Source organism: Rhipicephalus microplus, chromosome 2 (genome assembly GCF_043290135.1).
Source record: "Rhipicephalus microplus isolate Deutch F79 chromosome 2, USDA_Rmic, whole genome shotgun sequence".
Classification (NCBI taxonomy): domain Eukaryota; kingdom Metazoa; phylum Arthropoda; class Arachnida; order Ixodida; family Ixodidae; genus Rhipicephalus; species Rhipicephalus microplus.
Window position 1 is genome coordinate 177,955,414 of NC_134701.1, and position 26,802 is coordinate 177,982,215.

Sequence of the window (26,802 nt, forward strand, 5' to 3'; positions counted from 1 at the left end):
CAGGTGTTTCATTTACCCCGCCAGTCACACTGTTCCGCAAAACAAGCGCAAAAGTTCTGCGGAAAAGTTAAAATTCTTTTTGCTGGTGGCAAATGCGAGAGACAAAAGAGCGGGGAAAAGATGAACATGCACCAACCAAAAAGATTTCCTGCCTGGGTGTTGGTTTGTTTCTGCCAGGTTGCACATCGCGCGTGCTCTCGCAATGCCGAGTCGAGAGCTCTCGGTCCAATCAATGCTTACACGCGCGCTCTGGGACACCGTAGCAGACCGTGCGCGAACTTTCGGTGCAAATTTCTTTTCGTTCCTCGCCAGAAAGGCGGCCGGAGGAAGTGTCCACGTCCGTGGGTGATTGCACTGGCGTTGTTTCGCGCACATGATGGTGGGGGGGGGGCGACAACACAGGAACCGCAAACGAAGAGATGTTGGGAGCAGGGGAAAGGGGGCATTTACATGAGGCAGCATCAGCGTGTCCATGAGTGCTCTCTTAGAAATGGGGTGTGTTGGTGATGACGGAGGAGGAGGGGGAAATGCTGTCTCGGTGACGGAGGGTGGGAAGGGAGTGAGAAGAGATGGCCATGGCGGGGTTGGCGGGCTAGAGCAATGACTGCTCGAACTTGGGTCCTTTCTCGATGTAGAGCTCGGCGAAGGCGCTCTCTTGCCGCAGCTCGACGGCCTGCTGCTTCTTCAGCACCAGGAAGGTGTAGAACTTCTGCGCAACCTGCAACGACAAAACGCAGTGCACGGAGCACTATAGTTTGGTGTCGCAAGCATCTGTAAGCATTGCCAGTGAAAGCTTAACAGTCAAAGAAAAAGGTCGTCATGAAAGGGCTGTCATTTGTTGTAGCATGCAATTGTATCGTGAAGTTGACAAACGTCAAAAACTCAATGATAGCACAGTTAAGCAAGATTCTGTTATTTTCTCCTTTCTATGTTTTCCACCTTGGAGATTTGTGTTAATAATATATTCTACCTCTGATGTATCGGGCCCAGATATATCTGACGCAGACAAGGAGGGTTGCCGAAAAGTCAGCTCCTACGCAGTGGCTGCAGGTGGTTGCTTCAGCATAGTGGAACACGCAGCGATTGTGGCCACCACCAGCTGGGTGCACTGTTTCGCTAACCTAGTTAAGGAGTGCTTTTGCGTTAAAAAAAGCCCTGTGGTGGTTACAATATAAAACATTTTTAGCATGGCATTGCATCAATTTTTTCTCTGTTTGGAGTGAAGGAACATGTTAGATGGGCGCAAATGTTTGCTTTTCATTTATGCATGCCCGTAATACAGTTGAGCCCAGATATGACAGCCCTACTTGCAGGGAACTCTCGCTTAAAACAAATAATACCCGCATGACCATGGAAATGTACATTATTTCAATGGCACAAAATCGCACTTACAACGAACGTCTCTGAGCGTCGTCGATCAGTTAAAGCGAACGAAGTCGGCGCTCCAGCGAATCCCGGGAAACCACTTTCAACCAAACTATCGGCGAGATGCCCATAGATTCTTATTGTTAAACACTGACCCTACCTCTGCAGCCCTCCAGTTGTCGCTTACCCTGACAACTATTTACTACACGCCCGCTCCATCCTTTGTCCCCGCCGCTACACTGAGCACCTTGCATTGCCAGACGAGGCCTGCGGTTTCATACTGCCACCGATCTTTCGAATACCGGTCGGCCAACTAGACTCTCCTCAGATTTTGATCTTCAGTTTTGTTACACTATCATTGGCGTTGCCAGCCTGGGGTGACCAGGCCCTTTGCCATCATCGTTGGCCATCTACTGTACCCAATCAACTGCGTCTGTGTCTCGTCTGGATCAGTATGGTATCGTTCCAGCGCAGACGCTCGCACTACCCCACGAACATAGATAATCCGAGATTTGTTCGATGTTTAGGAACTGTTCTCGCTCACTTTGAACTCGGCTCAGCATGCCCTCCACACATGTTTGGAAGCGTAAGAACTAGGCTTATGCAAATAGTGAATTTTAGGTTTGAATGATATATTGATTTTGGTCGAATAATTTCTAATCGAGTTCGAATACCGTCGAACTCCGCTACAACGAACACTGCTTCAATGAAATTTTTGCCACAACGAAAAAATCACGATTACCCGTCAGCAGTTTATAGGAGTCCATGCATAAATATTGTCGCCCACTTTTTTCTCTATCGTCTCGCTTGAACGAAATTTGCAATTCCAGGCTCAGATACTTATTGCTATGCAGTCAACCCAATCTTTAACATTCAAATGCATTTTCAGAGCCTGGAAATGTGTCAACGAATTCTAAAACACGCGTTGGCACCACCAGAAACCGCCGCTATACCGCCGCTGTTCAGCCAGCATGGGCACCGCCATTGCTCGATAGTGATGACAATGAGACTGCCCTGATTTTCTTTTGCCACTGGCTTGCTTTCGAGCCGCAGACGATCCGAAGCTGAAGCTCAGTTCATGATTTCCTTCTCGCAGCTGCTGGGTGCAACCGCAGCACAATGTCTTTTCCGATTCCGATGCTTATAATCATGTTCGCGCTTGGTCAGTGAGGGAACTAATCAGAGCTGCTGTTCGTCCGCATTATTAACAAAATCAGCTAGCCGCAAGTGATGCACGATAAGAATGGCATAGAATAATGCAAAAGTCACCGCTCCAGGATACCCTCCCTCCATCTCGGCGTTGTCGGACACTTTTGACGACGGACAGCTGCTGGTGTTAATGTGTTAATGCAACTGTTTTGTTCATTCGCCAAAGCGGTTTTAGGCGTTGTTTCAGCGTGCTTTTCACCATGGCCTCGCTATGCGTAGGTGAGAATCACGTCGTGACGCTGATGGGAAAGAATAAGAAGCAGCGGACATTTCTTTGAATCTTGAGAATTAACATTCCTTTGCTTTGCTAGCTCAGATCAGCGATATTTTTTTCGATTTCCCGACAATGAAATTTTCCCTTCAATGAAAATTTTTAGTGCCCCATCAGTTTCATTCCACTGTAACACATATGACGTAGAAAGGAAAATGGGCATGTTTAACATGACCTAACTTGCACAATATTTTTTTTTATTTGAAATAAGGCCTCTATGCAAATTTGTCTTTTTTTTGTTAGAAGTCATAACAGCTTTGAGTAGCAGAAGTATTTGACTTTCAGAAGGATAAAGTGGTAACCTGTAAAATATGTAACATTTTAAAATTTATTAAATTTAGTGCATGTAAGCTGGCATAACAAGCTTTCAAGCTGAAAAAAAAAATGATGAATCGATTTGAGGATAGTATGTTCATATAAAGGGGTTCTGCAGCACTTTTTCAAGTAGCCATGAAATGGATTCAATAAAAATACGTACTGCCTCACGAATTCACCGCGACAAAAATATTTAGAATCCGTCCAGTATCAGCAAGGTTGCAAAGATTTATTACATACTGCGATTGCATTCTCTTTTCTCATCCCGATGAAAGCACTGGAAGCGAAGCTGGGAAGGATGGCATGGAGAAAGAAGATATGTCATGCGCTCCTCATGCCCTTAATTAAGTGCTTTTTCTCTCTCTCTTTTTTCGCGTTTTCGTTTACTTCGACCCTGATCTTATGTAGTTAAAACACCAGAAGACCACAAAGTGCTGTCACTCAGACTTGTCCGAACTTGACTCCGATGACGTCGGTTTCACACTAGTTACGTCCCAGAGTGCATCGTCTTCCGTTCCATCCAATGCGTTGCTGATGCAGCATTTGTGAGAAGACTTTCGGTCTCTTTCAGGAGAGATTTCCATGCTGACGATACCCAGCTACAAACGGTAGCTAGCGGCGGACGTCGTAGGCAGCCAGGGGGGGGCATTCGGATTGTCGCCCAGCATCCACTCATTGTAGATCTCACACACACTATCTTTGAAGGGTTTATTGAGCACTATGTCCAGTGGCTGGAGGATTGATGTTAGTGCCCCAGGGATCACGACAAGGTCCATCTTGCCATCGGACAGAGGTTCCTTTACATCGGCCGTGAGGTTGCCTCAACATGAGTCGAGCACGAACATGCTCAGTCGCTAAAAAAGCACACCAGGTCGCCGATTCCACATGAGCCGGATCCACTCAAGCATGAGGGACTCATTCATGAACCCTTTTCCGTTTGCTCTCATGATAACATCCCGGGAAAAGTCTTTTTCTGGTAGCCCTTTTCTCTTAAAAATTATATAAAGGAGCAGCTTCTTTCTATCGGCTGTGCACGAGAGCATCACTGTAAATCGCGAATGCTCATTGGCCATTGTCAAGAGCTTCACTAGCTTACATCCTTTAGTGGTCACAGTCCGGTTCGAAGGCATATCGAATCAGATCGGAGTTTCGTCAGCAATGCCCATGTGTCCCATCACGTAGCAATGCTGTCGATGAAGCCCGATGACGAAGCGCTGATACTCAATCAGCTTGTTATCGAATACTTCGGGCAGTTTTTGGCACACAAAAGTTTGCGGCCTCAGTGCAATGCCCTTCCACGTCGTAAATCGGCGCACCCACAATGGCGAGCCCTTGAATTGCGCCCTCGTGAGCTCAGATTCGCGTGCTATCTTGACAGCTTTCACACGGGTGCACTCGACTGTTATGGCTAGCGACCTGGCACGCAGCTCCGGGACGAATTCGACGAGTAGCGTTTCCAGCTCAGGGTGCACTGCAGTTCGTCCACGAAACAATTTTTTTTTTTAATTGCTGCAAGATGTGACGCGCTGCTTTTGGCTTCTCTAGTATCGGATGCTTTTCTTCAACACGTCTAATTCCCGTTGTGCTGCCAGGTTGCCGTGCGCTTCGGCATACTTAATAAACTTTTTCTTAAAGCCTATCGTAAACTGCCGTCAACTAGCACTCATTTCTGAAAAAAATTTTTAAAAAGCAGCAGACTGACAAATATAGCCAAAGCAAAATAGCATTGCTAGTACAGTGTAGGCCTTGCCTAGCCTAGCCCAACAGCGCTGCTGTCGATGCTCACGATGGCAATGGAGGCTTTTGACTTCAGCTGCCCATTGCTCCAAGACTTCTACATTTTTTTCTGCCAACGACCGATATATAGGATGAGGTTCGACTTATCATTGCTATTTTCCTTTATTTCGACCTATATTCTGTTTTTTTACGGTAATAATTCAGCTTTCACGTATCCTAGGTAGACTTAGAGCAGCAAATTTGTAAATTAGCACTCTTCACAATCTCATGAGATTTCACGGGATGCACCAGGTTTTTAGATAAGCTTCACGCGGGAATATTTTGTGCTGCAAATTATCAACATGGTAGACTCTCGTTAAATAGAACCTGAAAAGATAGGCAAAACACATTCAGTTTAGCGGGAGTTCCACTCACTGAGTATTGAACAGGGTTGCAGCACTTGAAACTAATCATATTAGAGGCGGTTGATTGATATGTGGGGTTTAACGTCCCAAAACCGATATTAGAGGCGGTTCCGTTTAGGTTAAGAGACCTTCTATTACAGGGTCAAGTGTATATTATAGATCGTTTATAACGTAAATCTGGGGATTTGCAAATATCAGCACTATAAGCGGTACTGCACTACAACTAAAACAACCTTTTTCAGGGGCCGCCATTGTGCAAAATGTGTTGAGCAAGCCGCCTCGCAAGTTCGTGAATCGAGGCATGCAGTGCGTGGTGCTTACAACCTTTATATTTCAGAATGTTCATAAAAAAAAAAAGAATTTTACATGAAAGAAACATGTTGCCAACGAATTGAACATGAAAAGGGGGGCAGGGTTCAACAAGAGAAAGTACCATCATGAAAATTCAACGACTGCTTCTCAGACCGCCTCGATTACGCGCATTACACATAATGTCGAATCGTGCCCGAAATTTCGCTCTGTGAAAGACACCTATCATTCAATTTCACGGGCACACACCCAATTACAAGACGTCGCCACTGAATCCCAAACCACCATTCGATCGCAACACATGCCACCCTGGTTTTCATTAACGATATGTATCCCTTCTCGTCAAGTGCAGCCATTGCAAAGAGTTTCGTTCATTCCATGCCAATATGATAGCACGCAATCCAACGGCAACCAATGCCGATTAGGCTGATTTACACAACAAGGCTCACACGCCAATTTACACAACAGGGTTTACACGCCGATTTACACAACAGGGTTAAGACTGCAAAGAAGGGATGCCCCGAAAGTGCAGCCCATGGGACAGGACAACATACCTGCTTGCGATTGCTGCCTCGTGCAACATCACTGAAGCGCACTTGGCGACCTGCCTCAAGTGGTGACCGGATCATGTGCAGCATGTGCACAGTGCGCTTGTTCAGTATCCGCTCTTCGAACTGCTCGTACGTCTCGTCGGCCAGCTGTTCCTCGGCCTGCAAGAGAAAGAGGGCAAGCTGTCGCGTCAACTCTGGGATTTCCTGTACTGCAACAGCTAGGGTGGTTCATTTTGCCGAGAGACTCGTCAATAATTATTAAGTAAGCAATAAAAGAAGAGTCAAAACCGAAACGTAAACAAGGAGCTGCTCTGTGCTGGGTATGAGATGTCTCAAAGTATGCTTCACACTGCCACAGCTAGACAAGGTGTAACCATAGCACACTTGCCTCTTCTATCACATGAAAACCAAGCTGGCGATGTCATCCCACGTGGAATCAAGTTGTGCCAGCCTGTCTGAACTTACCAGCGACAATTCAGCGATTCTTGCAGCTACTATCTGAGCGCGGAAGCATCGTCTTTTGATTTAGAGACTCCGGAGTGTAATGTAGACGATGTACTCCGCATCGATCTCCACGGTGCTCAATATTGAGCATGCTAACTGTAAGACCTGATGTCAACAATAAGTAACACGCTATGCAGCAAAGAAAGCTGTGCTCACATCGTTGCCGCGTAAAACAAATCTGTCTGCTGGACGAAGCTGGGTTGGAGAAGAGCAGGCATGTTACACATGAAGGCCACGTTTACAGCCGTGATTTCGGAATTGGCTACGAATTTTTAAAATCCATTTTCTGAAAAGCTAGATGACTTGGTTGTACAGAGAGAAATAAAAAGAGATAAATATGGGAAATAAAAGGTTAGAAACACAACAAAAAGACATTAAAAAAAAGAGAGAGTATGACATAAAAAAAAATCAAAGCGAAAGAAACAAAATAGAGTTAGAGTGAAAAGAAGCATAGCATAGCCCTGTATAGTATAGTATATGTCAAGGGGTGGGAGAGGGAAGCGAGGCTGAGGGGAGAATAACGCCACCAGTTACACTCTTTTGCTCTGTCTTCACGCCAATAGTGCATAGCTGCCCTAATCTTTCTAGGCCCCGTTCCTGCTATGAGTGGTGCCATGCTTTGTCGATTTGGGAGCACAACAGCAATTATAAAAGCATAATTACAGATAGTTCCACACAACTTATAGTCACAACCATGCGAAGAATGAAATACAGGTCGGTAGACGCTACATAGAAGCTCGATGATCTGCACTCACTGGTCCGACAGACGCGGGAGGCCCGTAGTCCTCATCGTCGTCGTCCAGCTGGGCCAACTGGTCCTGCTGTTGCTGCTGCTGGTGCTGCTGCTCTTCAGCAGACGTGTGGGGCTCTGGCTGCGGCTCTGCCTGGGGCTCTGGTTCTTCTAAGTGATGCTGCTCAACTGACGTTGACTCCATGGGTGCCCCGAAACCGTGCAGCCCAGAACTCGACGCCACCAGGGCGTCAAATTCAGATGGCGGAGCTAGGGGTTGGTCCATGCTTGGACTTTCCTCCTGTGCTGGCTGCTGATGCTGCATCTGGGAGAGAGAACGGTACAGAGAAAGCTCGTCAATTAACATTCAATAGACCGCGAGGCCGTCCCCCTCCCCCCTCTGGAAGTGACAGGGCTGGGGTGCAGGGTTCGTACAGGCTTGCAAAGCGAAAATTCAAGGATATTCAAGGACTTTTCAGGACCTGTCGCAAGTTTTTCAAGGACTCAAACCAGCATGCTCAGTTTGAATTTTTCACTCTAAAATTTTCGAAAAATTACCAATTTTATTGCACTTACAATAAATGAATATCGCATTTATAAAAAAAGAGCGTAGTCGTTATAACTTCTCCCACCCTATCCATAGGAAAGGGCATGATGTCATGTCGGAAAGTTAGGCGCTGATGGGCTTAAACGCGCCTGTGTCGTCAGGCCTTAAAGGGGTCGTGCCACAATATTTGTGGCTTGCGCGCTTTTTGCTGCAAAGCTTTAATTATAGCTCCAATAAGCACGATACAAGCACCAAGATTCATTTTCTCAATATAACTTGCCGCCTTTTTGATATGAACAATTTTCAGTTCCTGTTTGTAGGGTCCGAGTTGGGCAGGTACGTAGCAGTGTAGCTGATTTAGTCATGTAATCACAAAGCCTTGCACGCGTGATTTTGAGTATCGTTAGCTCTCGCACACATTTGCCACACAAGCACCTGCAAAACAAACTCGTCGCTACCTGCAGCAGCCGCGATGCTTTGCCGGTATGTATGGGATGGAAGTCCGGAAATCATTCACCTGACTAGAGATCTAGTGTGACGTCACTAGAACTTTCGTTGTCCTTTCTATAGAGCTACGTCAGTGCTGGATGCGCTCGCGATGCGCCTCGATTAGGAAAATGAGCATTTAGGTATACTTGGGAAGTGGCTTAAAATATATTATTAACTCACACGGTGCTTGCTATAGCCTTGAAGTTTGATGGCACCATACTATCAAAAGTGTCAGCTTGTGCACAGTTGACACTCGCAGCACGTTGCTCAACAACTAAGAAGTAACAACTGGGACAGTGGTTAATTTATACTCTTCCTGTAGATACAAGTGTGTTCTTTTCTAGCACCCTTCTTGATTTGTTTAAGCAGCATTCTTCCCGTGTCGAGCAGTGACAGTCGTTCATCAGCACTCGTCCTTAGCACTTTCTTTTCGTGCGTCCGTGCTTGAGCGGCGCGTCACATGTGTGGGGTTGCCTGCCCTTCTTCTTGTGACATTCTAATTTTTTGCTATCACATTCACTGCTTCACCCTCGCCAGAAACTAACTTTTTTTTTTCACCTGCACTTTTGCAAAATGGGATCATGTGTAACCATGCCGTATTATTACTTCAGAAATGAGGAGTTTGACAGGTTCACACACCGATGTACCATATTTAGGGGGCCGCGATGTTGATATGAGAGTGTGCTGCTCACAAAATTCAAGGACTTTCATGGATGGCCAAAAATTCCAGGACTTTCAAGGGCCTCGAAAACGCATTTTTGAAATTCAAGGGCTTTCAAAGATTTCAACGACCTGTACGAACCCTGGGGTGGTTCAGCTGCCACTCATTATATCGCTACGCTGCATTGCCTTGTGGCTTTTAAGGGCTGTCGTTTCGGTGGACTTGCAGCGAAATCAGAATCTGGAATTGGCACATGGCACCCAAAGTTTTAGAACTAACCGGACTGGTGCTGAACGCCACTTCAAATTATCCACTCAGACTAGCATTGCAAAATACGGGGCTGCGGAAACATTTTGAACTAAGCAGGATTTCAAAATAACAGAGTTCAAATTAATTAGGTTTTACTGTATTTATGTTACAAGCATCTATCTACTCATTGGTTTCTTGATCATTTTGGTGTTTCGACAATCCATTAATTCAGACATTTTATCTGGGCCTCATAAAATTTGAATAAACTGAATGAACTATTGCTGCAAAGCCTGAAATCTCGACTCTGTGAAATTCGCAATGTAACAAACGATGTCATTTCCCAACATCAGAGCTCATTTAACCCACAGTGCTGAGTTTGAGAAATATTCTTTTATGAGTTACAGGTTTTATATCATATCCAAGTCTGCATACGCAATCTAATCTTAAGTATTTCCAGCTATAAAGAAGAAAAAGAAACAATAAATTTGAGCAAATACAGTACTGACACCATGTGAAAAAAAGATGCTGAGATGAGGGCTATTGCAAAGCAGAGCAAACAAGCACACACTCCGTCAGGAATCAAAAACTCCTTTACACAATTTACAACATGGAAGGGTTTTTTTCCTGCAACACTACCAGCAACAACGTGAGTATAGTGATCACTGAACACATTAAAATGTCGCATATATGCAACCTGTTTCAGCTCTCACCTAAGACAAAATCACAGCAAGATGACACGGGGTGTTTGTGTTGGTCACAATCAACGAACCCCAATGCTACCATACCTGTGGCGTGTGTGGAGGCATCATCTGCGGTGTTGGAGGTGGGCCCATCTGGGCTGCAGGAGGCATCATGGCGGCTGGGGGTGACTGTGGTGTCGGCACAGGTGTTGCTGGGTGAACTGGGTATTCAGACTGCAGCTGGTCTGGCTGAAGCGTCGGGAACTGCAAAATAACACCGACCATTTCTGAATATGATCATCAGCGTCACACCACTCTCAGCAACAGCTCAAGTTCTGATGGTGAGCTCCGAACGCAGAAGAGGTGTGACAGCTTTTTAAGCTCGGTACAATCTGCAGTACAATCAATCTGCATTTTTTTAGGCTTTACACCTGACGCATGGCCGCAGTATAAAAAGACCTGCATCAGCGCGGCATCAAGTCATGGTCGCCGAATCTGAAGCTAGTGATGCAATAAATAAGAACCCGTGGGGTTTTATGTCCCAAAATTACGATATGATCATGACGGCTGCATTAATGGAGTACTCCGGAAACTTTAACCATCCCGTGTTCTTTGACGTGCACTGACATTGCACAATATGCATGCCTCTAGCATTTCGCCTGTATCGAAATGTGACTGCTGCGGCCAAGGCCAAATCCAAGACCTTCAAGTCAGCAGCTGAGCACATCCGCTACACAACTTCTGCGGGCTGCTGATGCACTGAAAATGCACAACACAAAGAACTGACACAGAAGGCATGAAGTAAACAGTGGTGCTGGCCAACTTACGAGTGCCGCTGCTGCCTGGTGATGTAAGGAGTGGTGCTGATGGTGCTCTTCTTCAAGGTGCGGTGCAGGCGTCAGCTGCTGTTGGTGGTGAGGGTGGTGCATGGCTGCCATTGGATGGTGGGCCATCATGGCCGCCTGCTGCTGTTGCTGCTGCTGCATCTGGTACGCCGCCGTGTAGTCCGGCACGGGCGTGTGTGGCGGCTGGGCGTACGTGTAGTCGGCGGGTGTGGGCCAGCCGTCCTGCAGGGGCGTCTGCGGCAGGGGCTGCTGGTACTCCTGGTGCTGCAGCGGAGGGACCATGCTCGCCGCATAGTGGTCCACGGAAGGCGGCCCCAGGTGACTGGGAGGGCCGCCGTGGGGAAAGTCGGGTGCGCCGAGATCGTAGTGGTGGGCCGACTGGTCGTTGACCGCACCATGGGGAACCACGAGGTCCTCTTCCAGGCGTCTCCGCTTAGTGTGGTGGCCTGCGTTAGGTAAAAAAGGGCTCGTGTCAAAATCACTTACAGGTGCACAGTATACATGGTGGTACGGTGGTAAAATGGTCATTTATTCCTGGAAAAGCTATCGCAGCACTCCATGTCAGGTGTTGGCACCAGTGGGCCACAGTGTGTTTGACATTGTGCAAGGAATGCTACCCAATCAAAATGTGGCCGCAATGCGTACGTTTCGTTGTAGCTTCCACCCTTCTCGTTGACACAATTCAAAAGAGAACATGCTTCACAATGCAAAAAAAATTTAAAGGCATTTCTTGGAATGCAATATCAAGGACATTACGCCACCGCGATTCTTAAAAGACTGCACGCCCTCAACACTGCTTGCTTTGTAAACAATGACGGGACAGGTCGACTGAGTAAAAGTACAGAGAAGACTTCGCCCCCCCCCCCCCAATCTTTCTAGATGATCAGGAAGGCAGAACAGTGGGTGCTGCCCGCACCCACTGTGCTTAGTGTCATGCTTAGTGCAACAGTGGTGGCTAAAGTACTGCAAGGCACGCTCACCAAGGCTGTTCTCCTGCATGTGTTCGTCGTGCTGCACCATCTGCTGCGGCTGCTCGCCAATGTTGTCCTGCTCATCGTCGAGCTGCTGCAACAGATGCTCCTCCCCTGCAGCCAGCTCGTTTTCAACGGCACGCGTCGTCAGATGCCGTTGATAGAGACGCGACAGAGTCTTGGACAGGATCGGCCGGCCGGGCAGTGCAAACAGCTTCTCAACTCCTCCGGTCTCCTTCCAATGCATGAGCCGCTTAGTGGGTGGCGCCAGGTCCAGCGTGGTCACAATGTCGCTCGTGTCCGACAGTTGGGACTTCATCTCCTCGCCTGAGATGTTCTTCACCTCGTCTACAATCAGCTTCCGCTTCCGCTTGGCGCGGGCTTTTTCCACACCTGCAGCATAGAAAAAAAAAATAGTTTGAGGTTCACAATTCTTTATTCTCAGACACAGTCTAAGGTAAACTAGAAAGAATATCTTTATTTAGAAGAAGGAGTTTAGATTAAGGAAGAGCAAAACTGAACAAATATCTGCAGCCATCAGAATCGTTCCTGTATGCTCTGCTGTAGAAGTGCACATCTTTGGAGGGATCGTCCCCTACTTGTGCATCTTCAGTTGTTTCCTACTTCCACACTGTCACTCACAGCACCAACTACAACATCCGTTAACATCCCATTGAAAATACATCCCAAACATTTACACCCGCTTTAGTCGCACGAGTTGACCAACTGGGTCATGCGAAGCGACAGAGCTGCTAAGTAGGGTCATGAACTCACCAGTGGCAAGTCAGATCTATTTCATAAGCGGGTTTTCTCCCATCACGATACAGGCGAGGGACAAAGGACCAAAAACAACAAAACACAGACAAGCACTGTCTCACGGTCCTTGAATCCTCTGACTTCATCCGTTTCTCGTTGGGAAAAAGCTTCATCAAGATCATAAATCAACTCAAATAAGAGCTCTGCTAAGTAAATTTGTTTGGTTTCTTCTCCATATTATAAAGTTTTTCTTCATTGAAGCAAGTGCTTCCCACGCAAGACCCACCCTGCACTACGGTGGTGTCCAACGGTGCTAGAGCAAAGCTCTCGTCCTCATTGTTGAGCAGAGTGGTCTGCTCTCCGGGCCCAACGTCGACGCCACCCATCGGAGCAGAGTCTGCGGAAGGGGGCTGCGGAGGCGGGGGCATCGCAGCCTGTTCTTGCTGTTGCTGATCGAGCAGGCCATCGTCCATGCCCGGCATCGCCGAAGAGGATGACGGACCGGCCACTCCAACAGCAGCCGACGTTGTGGCGCCTCCATCGAGGTCCCGGGCATCACCTACTGAACTTCCAGGACTGGACGGCCCCGACGGGGCACCCATTGACGGAGGACCCATATCTGTATAACAGTAATAATTTATTAATTGATAGGGTTAATTAATCAATAGATGTATAGGCATGTTCGAACCCTGACACAATCACAGGCCCAGTAACAGCTAAGCATGCCATGCTCAAATCAGCCAATGGCTGTGACAAGGGATTTTTTAGCTTGTAGCGTCATTTGTCGAGGGAAGAGAAAGCAATTTCAAGCTGACATTTAGAATTTATTGTGGATTACAGGCTGCATGCTGCGCTATAATATTTGGATTGTGTGTTCTCGTGAGCCTCAACTACCAAACGGCAGGGTTTCCTGACCCTGCTTAAGATGTGTAGCAAGGCCCCTTTAAAAGATTGTCGTCTACTTAAGGTCGACAATAAATTATAAGATGTGGCTAAAAGAAAGAGTTTTGATAATTTTCTTTGACACATCACACAAGTCAGTGCTCATAGCAAGATAATAAATTAATACACTAACTGGCAAAGACAAATGAAGTTAAATTAAGGTGACAGAAATGCTATTCTGCAACAATATTGAAGTTCTGTGCTACTTTTAGTCAGCAGCACCGCCTTGTCGAGACACCAATAAAGCCAGCGCACTTACCATACATGTCATCATCATCATCACTCTCGTCAGCAGGCCGGGCATCAGGACCAGATGGAACGGGACCCGGAGCCCCCAAGGGGCCGTCCCGGTCTGACCCACTGGTGTCCAGGGGAACGTGTCCAAGCGGCGCATCATCGAAGAGCCCCGCTGGCTCGAACAAGCCACTTGGTTCACCCTCTGCGCACCCGCACGCACTTTAAATCACTCTTCCCCAAAAGTGCTTCGCCTAAATGCCGAAGTGCAATGTATCATAGAGATGCTCTCACTGCATCCTATCTTCTGTTCCCTCCTGTCAATTACGCTGATTTGCACTTATAATCAAGCATCACACCAGTTTCACATATTTACTTTTGATCACGATCAGGGCAAATCTGCATAGAATTGCCTGATCACGATCAGCAATGGTCACTGGCTACGCAGTCCAAACTCGTTCATATCAAGATTGGCGCTGACATCAGTCAGATCACAGTGAGCTTATTGTGATCGTCTTGATCCAGATCAGGCCTCATCGCGATGACTAACTGTTACCATGAAGCAGCACCTGATCCATATCGAGCTTAATCTAGATCAGTTCCGATCACAATTGAAAGCACCCGAGTGTTAACAGTATCAATCAGACATGCTGCACTGTAGACTTTGAAAATGCTTATTTACCATGTTCAAAGCAGCCCAAAGAGACTGCAAAACAAGACAAAGAACAAAAGATAGGCACTGAACTAACTCTTAAGCTGATAGTTAAGTGCCTCTGACATCCTTCGTCTTGTGTTGTTATCTTCCCACACTGCTGTTACAACAGCAAGTGAACAGCGCAGTTCTGCACACTATAGCTTATTGAATATATTTGATAGTGCATGGCATAGAATTTTTCCCGATTTTATTATTTATTTTACTGTAGAAGACCATTCTATGGAGTTCAGCGGGGTTTGTACAGGTTTCCAAAGTGGAAATTCAAGGATACTTAAGGACTTTCCAAGACCATGCAGTGATGGAAGTGACTTTTTACTTTTCGGAGCATAATTTAGACCAGGAAAAGTACTACTTTGGAGCAGCCATAAGAGTTTTCGGATCAGAAAAAAAATGCTTGTTTAGAGCTGCTAGTAGTGTTTTAGGAGCAGATATTAGGCTTTCCATGCATTAATTCGAGTTCAGAGCATTGTCGAAGCATCTCGTAAATATTTTTAATTATGTATTTACCAGACAACAATCAAAGTAAATTTCATGACGCAAAGAATGGCAGATTGTCAAAAATGGGCTGTGAAATGACCTACAACTTGAAATATTATTATTTGGGGCAGAAACTGAATTAAAGCGGAAAAGCTAAGCACCACATTTTAGAAGTAACCACAGTCCCATATGAGTGTTGCCAAACGAGCAGTAGATAATAGGTACGAGATAAAAGCAATCCGGCTCATTTTCACATTTCACAAGACTAGCCTGCATGTCAAGCTGAGAGGAAAAAAAAACAGCCTATATGGTCAATATGACAGTTCTGTCGCACAAATGGGATCAGAGCCGACATTGCTGCACACTGGGATGAAAATACACCGATTCTTTCAAGTTTCTTAAGGACTTATGAGATGATCAAAGAGTAAAGGTTCATCACTTCCATTTTCTCAGTGTCATTTCGGAGCAGCTTTCGAGCAATTACTAACAAAAATTACTGTTTGGAGCAGCATGGAGCAACATTTCTCTTTTGGAGCAGTTTGCAGCAATTGGAGCAGCACTTCAATCACTGGACCTGTCACACGTTTTTCAAGGACTAAAAGCAGCACGCAATGTTAAAATATTCTTACTCTAAAATTTTCAAAATTGACACAATTTTATTGCACTTCTGAAGTACATGCATATTGCAATTATAACAAACATGTCTAGTCTGCACGTTAGCTCTCGCTTTGGCTTCACTAGCTTCACCGCTTCCACAATAGGGAAGAAGCCAGCACCAAAGAGCATTACGAGTCTCTTACTATCTTAGTTCGTGGTTTGATGCAGTAAAACTATTCCTTATGCAGCTTTGGAAAATGAAACCATATCAACTCACGCCAAATTATAGTTTCGGAAATGGGGAGTTAGTCAGGTCGAGGTCGATCCAAATCTGCCATGTTCAAGGATTGGAGATTTCAGCAACAGGAAAGGGGGGGTCTGATTTATTTTCTCTCCTTTCTTTTTTGCCCCCAGGAAGAAAGGGTTTCAGTAAACATCAGCGTGGCACAGTCTCATACCAGCTTGGCCGAACACCCGAGGGTAACGTTTCCCAACTACAGTAAAATGTGCGAGTCTCAAAGGGGGGTGAGCATACTTCTACCACTGAAAATTTCGCGTCATCAAAACGACTAGCAAAATCTATTGCTGTCGAAAGAACTCGCATATGTCTTCCTGCGACACACGTGAACAAACAGGACAGTGCAGCCGGCTGCCGGGAAAACGCGGGTCGAAGCTTCACTTAAGGCCAAAGTATAGCCAATGTACCCAGGTGGACAGGAACAGTGTTACTAGACTCTTTGGACAGAAACGCCAAAACGCTTTTAGCATTTTTTACATTTTTTTTTATCACCTCTACCACTGCATTAGCCGCATGCCTTCGGCTAGTAATCGCGTTGTCGTGACCGCTGTTTCACACACGGCAGTTCCGGAACACAATAGCTCCGTTTTCAATATGTGTGCATTGGCTACGCACGCGCCTTCAAAACCATGTCGTCTTTCGCTATCAGTGATCACATCTTCCACGATTTCGTCTGCAGCGTTTGTGGAAAGTAACATCGCTTTAACTGGTCGAGCGCTAGACGCGCATGCACTTTCGGACTTCTGGGAGTTACGTTGCCGCCACACTTGATCGTGTCAAGAGAGACCGCCGTTCTGTGCACAGCACTTGTGGCAAACGATAACCGCAGTTCTGACAGTGCGTGCGCTGGCTATGCGTATTCTTCCGAAGCTTCGAGCACGGTGCTATCGGCCATCGTTCCATGGTTTCGGACTAAAATTCATACGACCCGCCGCGATGAAGAAAAGAGCTCAGATCATCTGAATTTTGGCCCAATGAACGTTTAGAAGAACTCCTCTTAAATTCGTTTACAATGAAATGTGATGGTTTTGCAAAAAGCCTGGATTGGATTGGACTGCATTTCTGTGAATGCGGCCAGATTATGACAGAAATTTCAGTTTCCTAGAGATTTTCCTGACAACCGTACAAACGCAAGAACTGGTCGAAATCCGAGAGCCGTGTAAAACATCGTTGGCGCAAACTCGAAAGAAGACAAGAGACACAGAGAGACTTAGCAGGTATGCCGACCTACCACATAAAATAAGCCGCAATGTAGATTGGGAGTGCTCAGAGAATTCCAGGATTTTCAAGGACCAGAAAAAATTCCAGGACTTTCAAAGACCTTAAAAATGCATTTTTCAGGTTTTCATTTTATTTATTTATTTATCGATACTGCAAGTCAATACGCTGGCCCATGCAGGATGGGCAAGTAGCTTCCCAAATCGCGCACACCACTGTTTGCAAGCGAGGATAAATGAAGAAATGGCAAACAGGCGTGAGCACAAAAAGACGTAAAGACGCTTGTGGGCACATGCGTGGGGCACATGTGACTGGTTATGCGGTTTAGTGCCCCCCAAAGTGTTGCCAGCCCACACGGCACAGCCAGCTTTTCCGTGGAATGCCCATGGTGCTTCGCAAAAAACCTGATTGTCTAGTAAGCTAGCGCTGTTTGGGCACACTGTCCATTAAAGCGAAAAACGCATGTGACGTCTCTAGCGTACGGTAAACATCAGGTTTTTTTGGGGGAGCAAGAGATGCATGTGGAGTTTTTCGCGAAAGATAAACGTATGTCGCATTGTTAGTGAGTGATAAACGCATAATGCGAGCCAAATGCGCTGTGATACTGATACGCGGCGAGTGCCGGTGTTGCTGACGATCTCATCCGACATCCGATCTCATCCGATGCGGTGGCACTACCATTGAAACGGATACTATCGGCGACGCATTATGAAAAAATGCTGTATTTCCACTCCAATGTTTCGGCCGTCGGATCCCCTTTCGTGCTGTTGCTGACACCTCATCCAGTGTTGCGATCGTCGCGGCAGATCGTCAAATTGTAAAAATGTCCCGCTCTGGATGGGGCAAGTAGGCATTGTACGATAGTTACTGCGACTCCGCTGCCTCTGCGGCTGATGATTTCGATGCGTCTAATAGCAGTGAATCCGAGGACGACCATTAGTCAGACCCCTCGGAAAAGTAGACTTTACGATACCATGTATAAGTCAACTCCGATTACAGGCCGACCCTTTAATTTGGAAGGCCATTTTATGAAATAAAAGTTGACTTACAATCAGCAATATACGGCACATATGTGTCTATGCCATATGTACCCAACATTTAAACTAGGGGTCCTGGATTTTGAACAGTGAGGAAGAATGAAATCTTCAACTTTTTCTTTTCATTTTTTATATTCATTTCACAATTTATCTCTACTAAAGACGAACAACGGCATTTTTCACACTCATAATGCAGCTGCTAATGCCCAGGCATCCAAATGCAGGCGAAACAGGAACGCACTGCAGAAGAAAAAGGTACGATTCGCCACTTACCAAGCAGTGCCCCTTCTCTGGCACCCTCGGCAGCTTCGGCCTCGGTCGACGCAGCCGCAGTTCCAAACGGATCCGCTTCCCCTTCCCGAGCGTTCCTTCCAGCCTCCATGGACTCCCCAGGCACCGGCATCGCTGCCAGAGCCGAGTTCTCGGTGGTTGAAGACGACGCACCGGCCTCATTGTCGGCTGAAGAGGGGCCACCACGAGGGACCTCAGAGGGACGCCCCAGCATAGACCCTCCCAGCAAAAGGCTGGCCTGGTCAAACGCCTCGTCTATGTTGGTCGCCTCACGGGCCATCTCGGGGTCGTCAAAGCCCATATCTCCTGTAAGCAAGGGTTGCACACTCCTGGGAACACTGAGGGCAATCTGCTACTCATCTCTGCGTTCGTGTTGTGCCATGGAAACCATGCAAAAGTCATGCAGAGGAAAGAGAGTTGCCCATCGACGTCTTTTCCACGAGATGTATTTTCCAAGAACTCAAGATTTGTTCGTACCAGTTTCCAACATCCCACAGCACTGATAGCCGGGCCGTGCCGTTTGATAATTTATGTTGCGCCGTTCTGTAATCATGAATACTGCATCCCCAGGCATTCCGCCAGTTTAAGAGTACACACCCAACTATTGAACTAACTCTTAATTCGTTCCTCCCGCTGACTGCTGCCAAATAGAAACACCTTCATGCCTCTTACATCCAACAATCCTGACCAAAAATCTTTCCAAGCCACAATCTCTAGTATGGCAGAACAGAACTCACCCATTCTTCTCTAAAGGCATTGAAAGTACTTTTAAGTAATGTAACAGCAAAGATTACAGGCAGAAGCCACGCAAGAGCGAACGGTCTGGCCACCGACACTTCCCAACAATGCTGCAAAACTAATGCTTAAAGTACTTGAAGGTGGTCCACTATGGCAGCACTTTTAGGCTTATTAAATAATTATGACAGACCAGTCACTGTACACATGAGCCAAGGTTGCTGTAACTACAGGGAGTACTTTCATACCTCAGCCAGAAGAGCTGCCCATCACATATTGCTGGGTGCTGAAACTGAAAAGCTACAGCATTGACAGTAGCCCTACCAAACTGGCCAACAAATACCTACGACACAAAGCACACACTTTTCTTGCATTTTAAACTGGGACAACCTTCTTCAACGTGCAATATGAGAAATGCAAGGCACATAACTGAGGTCTCGTTCGTTGAGGAGCACAGTCGCACAATCCTTCACATTGTCCTCAGACACAGTGACAATACATTCATTAGCCAAACACATCCCCGTGCAGCAAGAGATATACTCACCAAAATTGTCGTCATTTATGAGACTGAGAGAGCCATAGTCCTCCTTGAGTGTGATGTCTTCCGCGCGGCTTTGGTTCAGCGTCACTGCCGCTTCCATGTCAATGTTGCTGCATGCGCGAATGGCCAGGAGGAACTCAGTGAGACACGTTTTACAGTTCCAGATGTAAGAGCACTGTTAGTGCTAAGCCACTACCAAAGTTCCATACCGCAATCTGAACAACAGCATTGATTTGTTTTTGTTTAAAAGAAAAACGCCTTCGCAATCAGGGCATTTCGCAGCCTTTTGTGTCATACTTAGAAAGCAAACTTGCATTTGAACTATAGGACCGAGATCGCTTATTCAAAATGTCAACAGGCACATAAACGTGAATCCCAATGTAAAGCACATTGCAAGAGCACTTGATAGTATAGTCACCTCTCAGATGAGCTAATACATGCAATAAAAATATGCATGTGATAGAGAGACAGAGAGTAATGTGCTTTATATGCGCTCTGAAGAAATTTGCCTGAAACTATGCCTAGCATGTATTTGCTGCCCCTGCTACGGTAGCTTGCATTCAGCTCACCACCGCATTGATGGATTAGGTCATCTTTCATGCAGGCCATAGCATTAAAATATCCAGAAGATTAACTGTAATTTTTCATTTAGAATATGTCGACACTTGAAATATGTTGGGATCCCCATATCCCAATTCTTATTCTCAGTTGGACTTATTGCCAAATTTCGGGCTGCCAAGTTGAAGATGCAGCCCTAACATGAGAGCAGTCATCTTAATGCAGACAATTTAGCCAAATCCAGACACAAGTGTGCAGACGCCAGGCTTCAGGAGCAACACACGCCAACGAATACGAAGCTGGCGATGCCCTCCCCATTCCCTCAAACGAGGGCTCGTCTTTCTCCTCACCTGAGGTCGGGCATGGTGGCCTCGAAGTCGTGGAACACCTCGGGCAACGTGATGGTGCTGAGAGCAGCCTGCCTGCCCTCCTCAGGTAGGTCGACTGCTCCCGGCCGGAAGGCCATCTTGATCTTGATGAACGCTTCATTACAGTCGGCCAGCAGGTACTTGGCCTTGCGCGAGTAGATGCGAACGATGCCCAGCAGCAAGTGGCCGGACGTCCGCAGCGCCATCTTCACCTTGGGCTGTAGGATGCCCTCGACGCTGCTTTCAATGTTGGTCTCGAAGACGTGCGCCTTGGTCAGCTTCTTGTCCCAGTGGGCCGCTAGCCAGATGCGTGCCAGCGGGCCCTTCTTGGCCAACACAAAGTGTGCGTAAAACATGGCCGCCCTCAGCTGTCAGGGGGAACGCTGCCCCCCGACCCGACGCTTGCCCTCCACTCACGACGTCCCCTTCCTGCAAGAGATCGCATTCGAGGTATCAGCAGATTGCGCAGGCATCAGCTACTTCGGCGTGGCACCACATGGCAAGGATAAAGAACTTCCTGAACATAAACTTGGGCTATACCTGAGGACGATAAGAAAGCAAGGAAATACCTAAACAGCAAATACAATTGCCCACTGAAAAATCACTTTTGTGGTAAAGCACCTTAATTGAATTAAGTGCATATCAGTCTCACACACTGCCCCGCTGATCGCGATTATGTCTGATCTGGAACGAATTCCTCGCTTAAAGAAGCCAATCCCGATCAACAAATCTAATTCGGATCAGACCTGATTGCAATAAATGACCACTTGACAGAAGTGTTATTTGTACTAAAACAAGTCTACGCTCGGTAGCGTGCTAGGCTAAGCAGAAAGGTACAAACTCTTGCCCTGCCTTTGGAGAACAAGAAACAGCCTCACTACATGTTAGAAACCTCAATCAATTATCTGCACTTTTCTATGCTCCTCACACTAATGCTTCCGCTGCCCTGTGTCCATATCAATATGGTTCACTACAAAGTAACACAGCCCACTCGATATATCTAAGGTCACTAGTACATTGTCTAAGCATGCTTCCCAGCTCTAATGCAGTGCAAGAAAACTAAGATGCTATTTGGTGAATAATTTTTCCTTTTAAAGTGTCGAGGGGCAAGCCATAATGTGTTCGATCAGCTGCTCATTTTCATTATCACAGAAAGAAAAGAGGAAGGTGTTGCAGGCATATTAAGTAGAACATCTGGCCTGAGCAATAAATCGGCTCTGAAGAGCAAGAGTACAGTTCTATTAGCAATTTTTCTATTAGAATGCCTCGTCCGGAATCATGCCACTGTCCCATGCATTACAAGGTAGCCGCTGAGTCCCTTTACCAAGCTTCCCTCGCACAATAATAGAGCAAGTGCTGCTTCTTTGTATTTTTCTTAAGAAATATACAGAAACTTTATTATTATTCTCCTACAGCCGACAGCACTATTACAGCTGTCACGACGTATCACTCGAAGGACTGGATTTGAAGTTACACAATAATTTGGGGTGCATAATAAGCTACTTAGTTCATTCTTAATTATTAGCTTGCAGTAAATATTGTCAATTGTAAGCAACGAGTTTGCAAGGCATATCAACTTGCAAAGGATCCCCAGGATGACACCGGCTTAAAAACTATAATTTCCATAATGCATAACAGAATACGCTGGCTTTCTCACCGTTTGCGTGGCTTTAATGCATAAAAGCGTTTTCTAAGAACAGGGTAAGTTGCATAGTGAACCTTACAGGAAAATTAATTATTTAAATTTTCCTGTCATTAATTTAACTTGTCCACCATAAGAATGTGCCTTGTGAACTTGCCAGCTAGTTTAAAATTTGAAATATCTCCTAAGTAATTAGTTTTTATTTAATTAGCGAAATATTGTTAAGTAGCTTTACACTTTGATAGATCCCTTCAGTAATAACAAGCTTTTCAGACAATACAGTTTAAGAATTAGATCTACAAAATTCCAATTGTGCAAGGCCTTTTAGGCTGTGTTTTGCACAAACTCGAGTGGTGTACCTAAAGCAAAGGCGCCGATGAAAATGCCAAAACTTCAGAGTGTACCATATGAATGCTTAAACATGCATGTCTACAACTGTGCCTGTGTTGAGAGTTTGTTAAATGCATCGTGTCTGAGCGAAATTAGCAGGAAGACAATACAGTGGCTGCTCTCAGTATCATCATGTTGTCATTTGGCAAGTTTAACTGTTTCTGTGGTTTCTCATCAAATGAATTTCTTATTCTTTTTTTTTTCCCCAGCCTGATCTGAGCTCTCCAGCTATGTTAAACATTACACAGCAGCTATTCCCAGAGCTGAGATTCCCCGGAAAGTTTTCGGCAGCGTTCACATTACGCCGACATTTCAAAACATTCTGACGAACAGGAAGTTTTTCATAGATTCTGCAGCTGTATGCATTCCACGGTTCCAAAAATCCGGGGAACGAAATTAAACTTTTCAATAAACACAACTAACTCGTGTTTAAAGAGATTACAATACATTTTAAAGGTTTCAATGGAAGAATAAAGAGAGGAACGATGAATGTGAAAAACTAGTGCTGACAATAATGAGCATAATTTAACAGTAAACATGATGCTCTCAATGTGTCCTTATTCTCATATTTCTCATTTAAAAACTTCCCTCTGCAACGTCCCTAATCATAGCTTGTCTAGAATGCATCTTACCACATACTTAACCTGCATAGCACATCTTACCAGCATACCTGTGGTGCATTCTCGTTCATAGGTATGTGCCACACGTCTAAGATAGCATACCACATGCATATAAGCACCTATTTCACTGAAATATGGCGTAGCTGTTGCACACTGCACTAACCATAAAGTATAAATGATCAACATCACCACTGCTATGAGATGAATACTATTAGCCCAGCTTTGCCATAACAAATATTATGCTGAACAAATTCAAACCTGGCACATTTACATCAGGCAAATCTGGCTAAACTGTGAAATGGTATGTGATTGCTTGTGGAAAATTGTAAGAAAAGGGATATCATTAGGTAACACAACTGGGCTCCACAAACTTTTGTCAGGTTATTGTACTGCCTGCTATATTTCTGTGCCAGCAATGTCTCGCACAAGTGCATAGACTGATACTGCTAGTCAAATTAAGTAGGAATGAGCACACATTCGAAAATTTCTAATAGCATTCCATTCGATTCAGTGCTAGATCCAATATTAAATATTTGAAATGCCAAATATCTTTTTAAATGGTTTTCGAATAATCAGCACCGACGAAAGAACTCCAAAACAAATAGAATATTGAAACAGCTAATGGTTACTCTTTTTTTTTCTTTTAATCCCTAAATTATTATGCATGCACCCCAAGCTTTTACGAGAATATTGACACTACATTGACTACTGAATGAAGGCATTTCTTCTAAAAAGCCTACTTTTGCTGACTTTTTACTTAATGAAGCTGTATTGCATTATGAAGTTTCCATCTGCATCTTGTTATTACTGAAGGTGAGAACTACAACTAAATTGTCTTCGAAGATATAGCTTTTAATGCTGATATTTATATGCTTTCAGTGACGAGGCCCATGCAGTAACAGGTTGATCTGTTTCATTCCATCTTCAGCTGTATCCACAGTGTTTGGTTCAAAATTGTGTAGTTTTTGCGTCCCAATTTTATTGAAAATCTCGCAACAAAGCCTCACATTGATTCCTGCAGTGACACCTGTATTTCAACCTACAATGACAAGATAGTACGAAGGCTCTAGTACCAGCTGTATAGACGGTTTCAAGTTTGCAAGTGTTGTACCCCCCAAAACTTCCAGTCATCTCATTTACACAGTTCCCAAGGTCGAAACTGATTGCAAGTTTTCAGGTTTCTTTCAGGGGGTAAGGAAAGTCTCTCGCTTTTCACATAAAAGGAACGTGCATAAAGTACAAGAGAATCTTTTAAATTTTTTACATAGCTCAAAACAACATTTATTTGCATATATTTTGCCAAATAAGGGAAAGAAACTGTAGAAAATCAGCGGGCTATTTTCTAAAGCTCTTGATGTCCACCGATGCTATTAAAATTTAATGCACATCGGTGTACAAAACCAGATAAACAGGGTCTACAAGAGATTACCCTGGTTATTATAATTGGGGCATTTCGAGTCAAATAGTAACCATAATGTTTCTTGGTGGCAGTTACTAGATACTTCTTTTAAATAAAATGCTGGCTGAGTTCTATGACTATTTCAAGAATGTTTGTTTCACCATTCGAACAGTATTTGATCACTATTGGTATTCGATTTATCACTGTTTTATCCATATTCGATTCGGTTCCAAAATTCACTATTTGTACAGCTTTAAATATAAGCTGTGCAATATGTTATGTAGACATTAATGAAGCAGGAATGCCTTAATTTCGTTGATTGTCATTCCAAGCGTGGCACGTTAACCCCCTGAGTCACCACAGTAGATCACGTTAGGATTGTTGAATTAGATTATGCATGCACCATTTCCAGTGCATAAAGGAGACAGGGGAAAGATATTACAGTTGCTTGTTTATTTAATATGCAGGGAAAAAAAAGAACAAAGTGCAAGGCTTTCACAACAAGTATGACGCAGCTACACTGTGCTTTGCAAGTCAAAATTTTTAACAGCTTTGTTACTGCAACTCGTGCAGAACTGCTTGTATTCCCTTCAGTTCCGTGCATTAGAGACATAACTATTGCTGATCCTTCATGGTTCGATTTTGGCATACCATACTGCGCGACGGAACGTGAACACGCTCAAATTTCCGTGCAGGCTGAAAGGTATGCTGCATTACTCGGGCGCAGACCCGCATTTTTATTCGTGTCTACGGTACGCTAAACATCTAAGCTCGGCCCGGTCACTTCCGGGGGCTTCCAGCTCTAAGCGTCGCAGCTGGTATGCTCAAGGATGGACTTTATATCGGGCAAGTTGGCAAGCACTGCTTAAGCAGGAAACAGCGCAAAATACCGCACAAGGCAATTATCGTTCTGTTTGCGTGAGCAGTTTTCCAAGAGCGAGTTACTGAAGTTACACGAGCGTTTTGCAAATAATCGGTTATTTGAGCACGCAAGGTTTCCTTGAGCGTGAAGTATTGCCGGCGGAAACGAATGCAGCCGTCTTCCAGAAAGATCGATCAAAACACGCCGCACATCTTATCAGGTTTCACCATTTAACTACGCATCGGGCACCGATCTCGATCCGTAGTCACCGAGGCTGATTTCCTTCAGCTCGCGCGAAATTAGAGATGCCGCACGCAGCAGTTATTTCGGCAACGTATCGCAAAAGCGTGCACTACGCAAAACTTTTCCATCGCGAAGCGTAAACATCTGGCGGGCGCTACCTCAAAAACTGGCGCGCAATTTCCCGCCTTCAGGCGTTCAGCGCCTAATCGGTACGTATCCTATTCTAACTTTGACTTAATCATGACATCAATCCGGGAATATCAGATTTCGCGCAAGGAACGGCTGCGATGCGGCGGCCGCTTGTTATACGGAAGCGCGAGCTCGTTGTAAATATATAAAAAAGTAAAAACGGCACCCGCCCCCGAGCGAAACAGCTACGCCAGCCTTCGCAGCACGCAAGGTGGTCGGCTCTCAGCGCCGGTCGCACATTGTAGAAATCGTTAAAGACCGACGTAGCGTGGACGTTTTTCGGTAACGAAATGAACCACGAAACGGTAACGTAAGGGGCTAGCCACACCAGCGAACTCGGAGAGCGCCCGCAGAGCGATAAATCCGCCATTGCAAGTCGCCGGCCTATGCTGGGGACCGAGTTTTCGAGAACCTACGCAATGCCGCTGCGTAGACTATTTCGCCGCTGAACTGCGGCAACTGAAACGGAGAAGATCGCGGGAAATGCTAAAGAAACCGCGAGCTCAAACTCTACGAGGCCAAGAGCGATCGCCGACCATTTTTTTTCTTATGTGCACCGCCGTCGGTTCCTCAATATTGGCCCAGCGGGAACAGGCGCTATCGGAGTAGTGCTTCCGTTTCACCCTAGATGTCATGAGGAGCGCGGCGGTTTGGCCGCTGAGGCGACTGGACTTTGAGAAATGAAGCAATTTGGAGGCGCCACGGCGCGCTCACCTCGATTATTCGTGTACCACGATGGTCCCTGGTCACTCCGGCGATCAGATGTGGTCCGGTAAGCCGGAATCGGGCGACGTATTCATCTGGAAAGCGGTCCCCGTCACCGCTGAGAAAATCGGGCCGCGTACTTTTTCAC

At 45.7% G+C, this 26,802-nt stretch overlaps 1 protein-coding gene across 2 annotated transcripts; it reads right to left on the reverse strand.

The window, feature by feature from the left end:
- Window positions 1-454: 454 nt before the first annotated feature.
- Window positions 455-26,802, reverse strand: vtd (RAD21 cohesin complex component verthandi). Of its 2 annotated transcripts, none has more exons than XM_037421753.2 (12): window positions 26,664-26,802; window positions 20,587-21,033; window positions 19,682-19,788; window positions 18,385-18,705; window positions 13,795-13,974; window positions 12,880-13,212; window positions 11,847-12,230; window positions 10,849-11,312; window positions 10,127-10,285; window positions 7,421-7,720; window positions 6,165-6,320; window positions 455-718 (listed from the first exon to the last, which is right to left on the reverse strand). In XM_037421753.2, the coding sequence occupies exons 2-12, from the start codon at window positions 20,958-20,960 to the stop codon at window positions 593-595; spliced, it is 2,904 nt and encodes a 967-aa protein (XP_037277650.1). In that variant the 5' UTR covers window positions 20,961-21,033; window positions 26,664-26,802; the 3' UTR covers window positions 455-592. The 2 variants fall into 2 exon arrangements, with proteins under 2 accessions (XP_037277650.1, XP_037277649.1); XM_037421752.2 differs by having other exon boundaries at window positions 18,385-18,708.